The 12,544-nt window shown below is 37.6% G+C and overlaps 1 protein-coding gene across 11 annotated transcripts in view; it reads right to left on the bottom strand.

Annotated features, from left to right (window-relative positions):
* Positions 1 to 12,544, bottom strand: part of LAMA2 (laminin subunit alpha 2) — a 376,777-nt gene that overhangs the window by 70,522 nt on the left and 293,711 nt on the right. For all 11 annotated transcript variants that reach the window (XM_084516212.1, XM_084516216.1, XM_084516217.1 and 8 more), the window contains 3 exons: positions 9,330 to 9,540; positions 7,632 to 7,748; positions 6,355 to 6,518 (listed from right to left, as the gene is read on the bottom strand). In XM_084516212.1, coding sequence (XP_084372338.1) covers positions 6,355 to 6,518; positions 7,632 to 7,748; positions 9,330 to 9,540 — 492 coding nt within the window. The remainder of the gene's footprint in view (positions 1 to 6,354; positions 6,519 to 7,631; positions 7,749 to 9,329; positions 9,541 to 12,544) is intronic.

Raw genomic sequence — 12,544 nt, 5'->3', positions numbered from 1 at the left:
ATGCATAGATAACAGAAGGAGATAAATTTCCTTTGGGCTGCCTCTGCATCATTCCTGGAAGAGTCTAGAATCATAGAATCATACAGTCATAGTATATCCTGAGTTGGAAGGAACCCACAAGGATCATTAAGTCTAACTCCTGGACCACCTAAGTCTACCACAGGACCACCCCAAAATCAGACCTTACGTCTGAGAGCTTTGTCCAAATGCTTCTTGAACTCTAGCAGGCTCGGTGCCCCGACCACTTGTCTGGGGAGCCTGTTCCAGTGCCCAGCATCTTCTTCCATTGAAGAACCTTTTACTAATATCCAACCTGACCCTCCTCTGCCCCAGCTCCATGCTGTACCCTCGTGTCCTGTCTCTGTCACCAGGGAGCAGAGCTCAGTGTCCACCCCTCCACTCTCCTCCTGAGGGAGCTGCAGGCTGCCATGAGGCCTCCCCTCAGCTTTCTCTGCTCTCTCTGGGCTTAACAAACCAAGGGACCTCATCTGCTTCTCATACATCTTCACCCATATACCCTACACCACCTTTGTAGCCCTCCTTTGCACGCTCTCTAATAGTTTTATGTTTGTTTGTTTGTTTGTTTTTAATACTGTGGCACCCAAAACTGCACACAGTACTCAAGGTGAGGGCACGTCAGCACTGAACAGAGCAGGACAAGCACTTTCTTCAGCTGGCCAGCAGTGCTGTGCCTGAGGCACCCCAGGATACAGTTGATGCTCCTGGCTGCCCAGGAACACTGGGGACTCGGATTCAGCTTGACATTGGCCAAAATCCTCATATTCCTTTCTGCAGGGCTGATCTCCAGCCTTTTGACCCCTAGTCTGTATGTATGGCCAGGATTGCCCCTTCCCAAGTGCAGAATCTGACATTTACTCTAGCTAACCTTCATATGGCTGGTGATTGCCCAGTTGTCTGGCAGCCTCTCTACCCTCATGGAGTCAGTTCCTCCCAGTTTTGTATCAATGGCAAACTTCCTCAAAACACCTTTTAATCCAACGTCCAAGTAATTTATAAAACCATTAAAGTGAACTGGCCCTAAAATGGAGCCCTGTGGAACCCTACTAGTGACTGGCCACCAACTTGATATAATCCCATTTAACATAACCTTTTGAGCCTGACCCATCAGCCAATTGTTCACCCATGCTATTACATTTTTTATCTCGCTGTATGCTGGACATTTTATCCAGAAGTATACTGCAAGAAACAGTATTGAAATCTTTACTGAAATACCCCCCAAAAAACACATCATCAGGCTTTCCATGGTCAACTAGATAGGTGACCTTATCTTAAAAGGAAATTAAGTTTGTTAAGTAGGACCTTCCCCTCATGAACCCATGTTGGCTATGACTAATGACCACTTTGTCCCTCAGTTGTTTTTCAGTAATTCCCAGAATAATTTTGTCCATAATTTTACCAGGCACTGAAATGAGTCTGACAGGCCTGTAATTACTGGGGTATTCTTTTTTGCCTTTCTTGAAAATTGGAACAATGTTTGCTAGCTTTCAGTTAACTGAGACATCTCCAGATTCCCAAGACCTTTGAAAAAAACAAGCTAAGAGAGGTCTAACAATACCATCAGCCAGCTTTCTGAGTGCCCTGTGATGAATCCTATCAGGCCCCATAGGCTTCCAGTTCTTCCAGCTGGAGCAGCAAGTTCCACACACGTTCGGGGTTGGCTGGAAGTTTATCATTATCACAGTCATGGTCCTCCAAGTCAGGACACCTGGGGTCCCAGAGCCCATCATTGGTGTTGAAGACAGAGGCAAAGAAGGCATTAAATGTCTCTGCTTCATCTATGTCCCTGTTTGTGAGGTGACCATCCTCTTCCAAGTATTGTTTTCTCTGGTCCTCCTTTTGCTGTTAACATTTAAAAAAAATACTTTTTATTGATGGAAAGGGGGAGATAGATTTATTGACAGAGAAAAAGAGACAGATATTTATCTATCTCCTTCCTCAAATACAGATGGAGCTCACTAGGCTAGAGTAAGTTTTTTTGATACTCTGTTAGAGAAATGTGCAGCCCACCATAGCTATTTAGCTAGTAGCTGAAGTACTGCTTAGAAACATGGTTCATATACCCTCTGGTTAGGAGGGAACTAAACTGAATTTTCCACATACCAGTGACGTCTGTTCATCAGCAGGCAATTAGGCATAAGGAAGAAAAGCCTGTCCTAATACCTATCTGTATACAGGATAGATAAATACATAAATATATATATTTTTTTCCCTAGGTTAAATTCATGAACTGTTCTATGTTCTAACTTTCAAGAGAACACCCTCACCATCAATCAGTATGCTATCTGAAGCCTTAGGGGGTGATTTGAGAGAAGGAGCTCTCCCTCAATCTCTCTTGTAAGATGAAATGGTATTTTTCAGCAAATTTAGTATTAGCTGAAAGATACCCAAGTGCCAGCTGTGAGGATAGATATATTTTTGAATTCCTAAGATAGATAGAGAGAGACTGCATATTGCTATAAAGTTTGACTTTAATGTCAGTGCATGAACTAAACAACTTTATCCTGATGCAGGATGACATAGGACTTTGGTATTTCTTTCTCCTTTAAAATTATGTATCTGACCAATCTAGAAATTTTAATTTTTAATAATTTGCTTTTAGATATAATTTGAAGTGTTCTTGATTTGATTCTGTATTATTTATTGTGTATATTGAGAAACTGAAGGTGATGTTTGGACCAGATAGAAGTATAAATGATACTGCTGCACCACAGTAAACATGGCTTAAACACTACCCTAAGCTACCTAAGATCTATGTTAAGACAAAAGCACATATGCACACCCTTAAAAAGTCTAGTTGACACAGTTAAAAACCCTTACCTCAAAATTTGTCTTGTCAACTTTTCGTTAAAGAGGCAAAGTGCTCTTATATTTACATTTTATCTGCTTCTTTCCTTAGTTCCTCCATGCCAACTATTGGTATTTGGATAGTTTTGGATTGTATTTTGTATTTGGATTTAGATCTACTGTAGTTAGGTGTGACACTAGTCTTTAAGCCCAGAGGTGCACAACAAAACTGATGTGTGTCATAATCGTTCAGTCCATATTCCATTTACAAAAGCTGCTTTCTTCTAGAAAACCTTAAACCTTTTTTACTCAGGAAACTACAAATATCATTATTTTAAGTACTCCTCAAAACATAAATTAGAATGAGTATCTAGAGTACTGTGACCACTATATGTGAAGCCAATAATTTTGCAAGTATCAGATGCTTTATCAGAGATAAATCCATGCCTTTTCCTCAAAATTACAGATGCTGGCAAGAAAGAAATGTGTTAAGCATCTGCTCACAAGTCTTTGGGATATTAAAGTCTCAGGTAACTTTATAGGGTGTAAGCAACAACAACAGGCTAAACTGTCAATCATTAAACAACAACAATAACAAAACACAAAATCCCCAGCTTTTTATTCATGCAGTGTTTCTGAGAAAATAAAACCCTGAAACTATACTGAGGACAGGTCCAGGATGCAGATTATCCATGATCTTTGGATATTGTCTTAGTGTTGCAAATTACACTTTCTATTTATTACTTGCCTTTTTAAATGCAGAAAAACAACAACAAAAGTCCCCTCCTCCCCCCCGCCCCCAATCAAAACAACCTTTTCTGGGGGTCTTTCCATGAAATAATATTCATGACACATTATAAAGTGTCATTCTTCTATGGGGAGGGCTGTGGTCATATAAACAAAGGGAACTGCAATTCTAACTCATATAATGGAATGTGAAAGTTGTGAATGGAAAACAAAGTTTCTGAACTTAGGTTTAAATATTTTTGCCTATCACACTTATCCATTTTGGGGCAGTGTTGTGAAACCACTAGATGGATTTCGGTCTGTTAGCATGGAGGATTTCTGACAGTACACAAATTAGCACCATGACAAGTGTCTCCTACCAAAATGGTCACCTTAAAAATAAAAATATACTGCTTGCTTTTAACCAATATTTATGAAAACACATAATGGGCCCTGTAAGAGAAAGTTCAATTTTTTTTTTTTTCACATCAACACTAGTAATAAACATATGGTAAGTCAAGCTGTGTAAATCAAGAGTATATCTGAGGGCACTACAGTATATAAGCATCATAAGATATATGAAACAGCTTACAAGAGAAACACAGACACATATTTTTTCCTTTTTTTTTTTTCTTTTTTTTTTTTTTTTTTTTAAATGAATACACAGACTTAGCCAAGAAGGAAAGAAACTGAACATGACTCTCAAAGCCCAAACTTCTCTTGTGCAAGTATCATATGGAGATTTAAGTAGCCCAGTATCATACTGGAGCTATGTAATGACTATGTCAACCTTAATGTCATTTTCACATGGTGCTCTGTAGAGCAGAACCAGGTATTGCCTGATACATGATTATGGCTCAGGCTAGAATCTGAATGACATAATGCATCTGAAGAACTTTCTGTTCAATTGACCATTATTTGCTCAAATTCATCCATTCATCCATGGAACAGGCTGCCCAGGGAAGTGGTGGAGTCACCATCCCTGGAGGTCTTTAAAAGACATTTAGATGTAGAGCTTAGGAATATGGTTTAGTGGGGACTGTTAGCGTTAGGTCAGAGGTTGGACTCGATGATCTTGAGGTCTCTTCCGACCTAGAAATTCTGTGATTCTGTGATTCATTTCTGAGCATTTAATTATTTGACTAAGGACAAATTTGTGCACTAGGGTACCACCAAGGAGACTACTCTTCTTCAGCAATTTATACTTTTCAAAACAAATGGTGTGTTTTGTTCTGTCTTTTAGTATTCACACAGTTGCACCCACAGGGATCTGTCTTTCTCTAGTACTTTGCCTAACACATCATAAAACACTTTTCAAATAGTAACACATCAACTACCACACTCAAAATAACAATGCACCCAAATCTTCTAGTAATGCATTGTGTATTGGTGGGGGTCAGCTCCTTCCTGCATGCTACTTCCTGCAACTGTACAGTTTTAAAACCTTAAAAAAGGCAAGTTAACCTACGTAGTGATAAGCAAAACAAACATGCATCTCTGCTATTGTATATTTTGTGCATTCAGAAACACTTGTAGGAATGACATCTATATAGAACAATAGATGGTAGTGTACTAGGCTTGCATGGCAAGGTTCTGGTAGTGGAGGTGCTGCATGGGTGGCCTCTGTGAGCAGAGCCCAGCAGCTGCCCCATGTCAGATCAGAGCCAGCTCCAGCCAGCTCCAAAAGGGAACTGCTGCTGGACAGAGCCGAGCCAGGGAGTGATGCTGGATGGGCCTCTGGGATAGCAGAGTTAGGGAAGGGAAAAAAACTGCTGCACAACAGAAGCTGGGAGAGATGAGTGAGAAAATGTAGGAGAAACAGCCCTGCAGACCCTAAGGTTAGTGCGCGAGGAGGGCAGGAGTTGCTCCAGGCAGGGAGCAGCAGTTCCCCTGCGGCATGGGGAAAGGCCCCTGGTAGAGCAGGCTGTCCGCCTGCAGCCCATGCGTCCCATGGTGGAGCAGTTCTCTATGCTGCAGCCCATGGAGGAGCCCATGCAGCAGCAGATGATCTGGTGGGAGCTGCCACCCAGAGGGGACCCGTCCATGTTGGAGCAGTTCTTGAGGAACCAAACTGTGGGAAGCCCAGTAAGATCAGTTCAGTAAGGACTGCATTCTGTGGGAGTGACCCCATGCTGGAGCAGGGGAAGAAACTGACTGTGAAGGAGTTGCAGAGACAAAACATTATGGAAAGACTGCAACCCCCATTCCCCATTTCCCTGCACCACTCAGTGGGGAGGAGGTAGAAAAGGGTGGATAGTAGAAAGGTGTTTTTATTTTGCTTTTTCTTCTCATTGCTCTAAGTCCATTATCAACAGATTAATGTAATCTCCCTACACTGAGTTTTGCCTGTGATGGTAATTGGTGAGTGATTTCCCTGTCCTTATCTCAACTCTTGAGTCTGTTTTCATAGCTTTTTCTCCTATTGTTCCTTCGAGGAGGGGAGGTGAGAGAGTGATGTAGCAGAGCTTAGCTAGCCATCAATGTGAAACTACCACAGCTGACATTCCACTGTCCCTTCCACAGCTTGGCCAAACAGAAATGATAATGTCAATCAGAGGAAAAACTTCTCCTACCTGTTGGTTTGGGGGTTTATCTCAAGCTGCTGTCTCATTTTGACATATCTAAACCCCACACTTTTATCAAAGACATAAATTCAGCTTTTCTCACTTAACTGTATAGTTGCATACTCATATAGAACATTGTATATTTGTATATCCTCAATGACGGATGTCAAAGTCTGAAAAGAATGTCCTTCAATTTCTGTCAAGTACCTTTACAAACATGCTTTGTGTTTTTATCATCATCAATGAATGGCTGTCTTACCCATCCAGTACTGCAGATGATTCATTCAGCTGGGCTGCATGGTTCTCAGCTTGCAACACCTTTTCTGGAAGCATTTTGTCATGAATTTCTTGTGATAAGTCATCTATTTTATCCTTCAGTTGATCGGACATTGACTGTATCTTATCTGCAACACCTTCTACATACTGACATAAGATGACATAAGAAAGATCTTTAATCAGATGAATGCAAGCGCTCTGTAACCCTTTACATATTTTCTTTGTGAGATATTATCTCATAACTTACCAACGCATTAACACTTCAGGCAACTAATATGGAAAGAATACAGGAATGGTTGGACTGGAGAGCAGAGGGAGATAAAACAATATATCCCAGCCACTTGTCTCTCCTGAGTTGTTATTTCACAATTAAGATACTGCACAGTTTAAGTACTTACTAACTCTAATTTGGATTTGTTACCTAAATGTAGATGTCATAGTCATAACAATTTGTGGTCATACCCCCAGTAAAAACTAACCAAGGACAGAAGTTTATGTTTCATGACCCTTTGAGTGATCCATATATTTTTGAATATTAAAATACCTGAGTAAGAACTATACTTCTGGGAAACCTGCCATTCCTGTCCCAATAAGATGTCTCAGAATGTTTCCCTTCCCATTTCTCCACATGGCTTTTTTTTCCATTCATTGTATCAATTTGCAGTGCAAGATAGAAATATTTCCGGAACCAATCATATTTCTTTTTTTTTTTTTTTTTTTTCCAGCCTTAGCTGCAAACTCCATTGACAAAACTCTTAAAGCAGAATTTTCAAAAATTTTATGTAAAATGAGAGTGCAATCCTCTCATCTCCCCAATCTATCTAGACTTAAAATTGTTGCCACAAGCAACAAATTATTTCTGAAGTTTCCTTCTGATATGCACAGTTTTTGTGCAGATAAATCTACATCTAGATCAGAGTCACCATGAGACTATGAACAGGTTTGCTGCATCTGCAATTCTAAAGACAAAGTCAGTACCACAATCACAATATCATATATAAAAGGAGGTAGAGTCCATGAAAAATGATGAGCTAAATCTTTGTGCAATCCAATGAATCATTTAAATCTCAAACTTAATCATTTTTATATACTAGCTTAGCTTTTCTGTCATACAGCAATAGAAAAATTATTCCTTCCAATTCAAATATTCTAATATTGATTAATAAAAAGAAAAATAAGGTGTTACTTTAATTAGCTATTTTATTTCCATAATGATGCTTTATTTTACTAATTCTCATATAAGGACGATAAAATACTCACCTCCACAGCTAAGCTGATTTCATTTGTAAGGTTGTTGGTTTCATTAAGGATGTAATTCCCTTCTTGCAGACTCTTTTCAACATCTTGCCTGCCATCTTCTACAGCTTGCTTCTTTTTCTACAGGATGTGTTCACAAAAATAAAAATATGAGTTGTTTAATAAAAAGGTGATACCAGTTCAAATACTGACATCCCAATACAGACCACATTTTCTCACTATGCCACAAAGGTCAGACTTCTCAGAACTTTCTGAGGGAAGACAGTTACAGCAATAGAACATATTTAAAATAAGATATCTTTCTTTCTCCTGTCCCCAGCTTTGTATCTCTCCTCTCACATGGTAGGTTTTCAGAGGCAACTGACTGTAGTATTATGGCAAAATGAATCAGAAAGAAGTTAGAAATCCTAATCCTTACCCAGATGGGCAAGTTTCTCATTTTGACAATTATCTACACTGGCCATGAAGACAGAACTTATTAAAATATTCTGCAGCTTTGAAATTCACATCCACTGGCATTTCACTAATTAATGAATGTAAAATAAAAGACAATAGTTCAGAACAACCTAAGGATTCTTGATTTTCCATCTGGTAAAAATACTGCATATTGCATAAAAAGAATGAATGTCAAATAAGTAACTGGTGATTTCCTGTATAAGATTCATTTAGTATTACAGATTAGTCTGATAGGAGACCATGGCATTCTAGTCATGGTGCTGTGATGACCTCTTGGTCAAAACAGAGGTTAAAATAAAGCAAAAAAACTGCTCAAAATCACTTGGTAGTGGGTAAGACCACTGGAGAGGATGCCTTCAGGCACTTTCATACTGTGATGGAAAGAATATTTAAAAAAACTGAGATAGCAGGTAATTTCTCCAACCTTTCTCCATTCACCTTTGGGAAAGAAATGCAGAGAACAGAGATCACCTAACTCCCTTACGGCACCGTATTCCCTTAATTCAGTCAAGCCCACAAATCTCTGCTGAGACTGAGGTCTTGGAACCCTAACCTCATCATTGTACGTGAGGTGAAAACTCATCAAGATATAAACAGGGTAGAAACATTTATCTTCATTAAGTTGTCTCTACTCTTTATATCTTGGTTAAATGCTTGTTAATGTACAGTATAATGTGCTCTTTGAGTCTCTGCACTTTAAATCAGAAGCAGACCCCTCTGCTATGAGGGAGATCATTAATAACAAGTACTAACTACAGAGGATAGAGTTTGATTTATTACTCCATAATATCCACATATCCTCTTCAGTCTTCTTCCCAGGGGTTGGAGAGAGAGATCAAAGTGCAAGCTTTCCAGGAGCAAATACATGACAAAGATTTTAACTGAACTTTATTTAAATCTTGAGCACAGGATTTGAATTTTGCGCAACTACTTATACTGGGATGAATTTAACCTCCCCCAGAATAATGAATTCAATGGCACCCTCCACTTAATGTTTAAAAGCAGTCAGTAGTACTTTGGTAAAGAAAGCTGTGAAGTAATACTCCTTTTACAAGCCAATGCATGTTCTTGTTCTGAGGAAAACGTTTGCTTTTAATTATCTCAGATTTAGTTCTATTTGAATAACATTTTTGTCTTGCTTTTATCTTTTGTTTCAAGATATAATAGTTACATCATAATAATAATAGTTCATGCAAAGTTTCAAACTTTTCAAGTTAACCAAGGATACAACTTGTCAGCACTCACCTCTACCATGGTCATGTTTTTTTGGTTGATTGCAGATAAATGATTAGCCTCTCTAATTTTACTCATAGCTTCTCTTAGCAGATCTCGTGCATCATCAACTTTGGTGTGGTAGTTTGCTAGCTTGTCCCGGACTTCATTTTTGAGATCTTCGTTTTTCTCACTGGGTTCTCCAAATGATTTCTTCACTTTATTCAAAAGATCTTCTGCATTCCTGCAATATATAACCACCCACGAAGGTAACTGAGATCATATTCTCTACACCCATGAGAATATTCTTAATATCATGCAAATGAAATGGACAATTAAATAGCAAAGTAACTTTCAAGAGAACAAATGCTTAATAAAATAGAACAATGGTTACACTTAGGTCTTTTCTTAACTTTTAAAATCTCACTTAGGTATTTTCTTTTTTTTCTTTCTTTTTTTTTTTTTTTTTAAGTTGACATTCTTGATAGTAAAGTGAGTTTTTCTGAAACATTTCAACTTGTCAAAAAGATTTCTTTCATACATATTATTAAAGCATGTGACACAAAGCACTTTAGCACCTTAAACAGAGGGGAGAGAAGATAGATATGCCTGATTTCAAGCAGTCTTGGAGCAGACAAACTGCTCTGTGATCAAAAATCATAAATACTTTCCTGTGACATAAACAACGCCCAGGATCCTTGGATTTATGACTTCCCATAGCCAAAGTATTTTGCTTACCTAAAATAAATTCTTGGATATTTTTAGTGGACTATGACAGCATAGAAATAGAAAGTTCACAAGTGCTTGTTTTTGGCAAGGGAAACAGTATTTCTTAATCACCAGAGAGTTGCTGCACCCAGTTTTAAAGGATAGGAGTACTGGAGTCTCCATGCCATGACACTTCTCTGCTTCACGTTATCATGTCTTTTAATCAATTACACATAATGCAACATCACTGCAACATGCAATGCTATGACAGACAGCAAAAAAAAAAAAAAAAAAAAAGTACTTTTTTGTGCCTTTTTTAAAGGCGTATCATTTTAAAACAATGCTTCAGAGAAAGAAAAATCCTAAGTATATAGGAATTTGTAGGACAGCTAATACGTATATAAGAAATCTATCACACTTCTATTTATTACAGAGTAAGATAAGCAACATACTATAAATAAACACACAAATAAATACAAAACACACATACACACAAACACCACCACAAACACAAAAAAAATAAAAAGGTGGAAACGATATCCTGCCACTGGGCCTAATTTAGATGAAGAATGTTAACTGGAGCCAAGGAATGCCAAATTATTACCTTAGGTCTGGGATTTTCTGAGATGGATTTTTTTTCTCCATCTGCCCTGTCTTTGGGTTTGATGACAAAAATTAATCACACTGTGAATTTAAAATATCTAAAAAGAAAACATTTAATCAAAAATTAAATCCCAATATTGACACCCTGTCACAGGAGAGATGTAGAAAGGAATTCAGATTTTTTTCCATACCTTCTCCATTATTCTTTCTATCAGTATATTAAACTATATTAAACACCTAACAAATTTTGATACCCTTGTGATTGCAGTACTGGAGAAACAATATGAGACAGATGGATTTCCTTTTTATGACCTTGCCTCGTAGCACAGCCCAAGCTGTTTATCTGACCAGTAACCAATGAGTTGTTTTGAGTTAGATAAGCTAACACTTCCATATAGACCTGATGTGCATTTTTCCCTCTGCTCTTTCTAAGTTCAAAGCAACAGATCTGCTCCATGCATTTCCTTGTTTTATGTACTAGAATTTCTATGTGATGGGACTGTACCAATTTCCTGAAACACTCTTTTTAACATTCAATCTACGATACTTTCAGTTAATACCTTCCTAGAAAAAGAACCAAACTTTGAACTGTTAGAAGAAATAATCTCAAGTCTGGCCTAACATCTAGAATGCTGTACAGTCTGGATCCTTTAAATAATCAGTACAATGGAACACAAGAAATATTAGAAATAAAAAAAAAAATAAAAAATGTGTATATGAGAGAGATGTTAGAATTGTTCTATCCAGAGAAGAAATGGCCCATGATAGAGGACTATAAAATCATGAGTAGCATGGATAATGCAGTCAACTGTCCAATGACTCTCAAGAAACAAAATTGAAAATATCTGAAAAAAAAAAAAAGGTCAAAATACAGGAGACAGCTCTTAAAAGCATATGTGGTTGAGTTATGCAACTCATTATTACAGGAAACTGGATAATAGAAGTTTACAGTGTCTCAAAAGCCATCAGACAAATTCAGGGAAGATGAAATCACGTACATCAAAGAAAACACTATATAGCCCATTAAATACAATGGTAGAATCCCTCCATAGCAACTCAGTTTTGTCTGAGAAGATGTGTAGGAATGTTATAAGCTATTGAAATATTTATTTCAGAAATATATAAAATAAGGGGTTTAGGACAGAAACTGGTGTATTTTTAACATGCTCTCTTTACAGAGAAATTATTTACTAATTTGGAATCACTAATAACTTATTAATAAGGCAATCAGCTTACAGACTTGATTTGGAAATCCTGAAAGAAAACAAATGAGGGAAAAAGCTGGAGACAGAAGGAGTTTTGCCATCTCTGAAAGCAAGAAGCCTTTACTTCAGTTGTTTCCTTATTTAACGTGGACCAAATCTTATAAATTAGAAGAATACAATCACTGCCAACTTACATCTCAACAAAGAGTAAAGATGATTAACTACTTCAAAGTAATTGAGACTTGTCAAAATATATATATACATATATATATATGATCACAATTCAGTCTGCAAGCAGTACACGTGAATGTCCACACACAGGCATGTGTGTACACACCTTCAGACACACATTTTTAAGAATGATTAAATTTCTTTATCATTTATTTCCTTAAAGAACACATCCTATCTTACTACGTTATTTAAGCAGTATTAAGTCATGTTTCTTTATGAGGCAGTACTTTTCAAAAGAGTTTCAGAAAATATTATCTAGTGATCTTTCCTACTTGCCCTGAAAGTTCACTATCAAAATTCCTTGGATCTCAACAACTGCTTATAAAGAGGTAATCCTATCCCTATGATACTGCCATGCAACTTTAAGTCAGTAAGTATATTCATGTATTTCTTAGTACAAAATATATTCCTTTATCAGGAAATGGAAATACTCACTTTGAGTACTTCAGGAAGAATGGTTAGAGGGAGAGAATGTCTCTCTCTCAAAAAACCACACTGCAT

Source organism: Aythya ferina, assembly GCF_964211825.1.
Source record: "Aythya ferina genome assembly, chromosome: 3".
NCBI classification, from domain to species: domain Eukaryota; kingdom Metazoa; phylum Chordata; class Aves; order Anseriformes; family Anatidae; genus Aythya; species Aythya ferina.
This window is presented reverse-complemented; position numbering and strand designations above follow the sequence as displayed.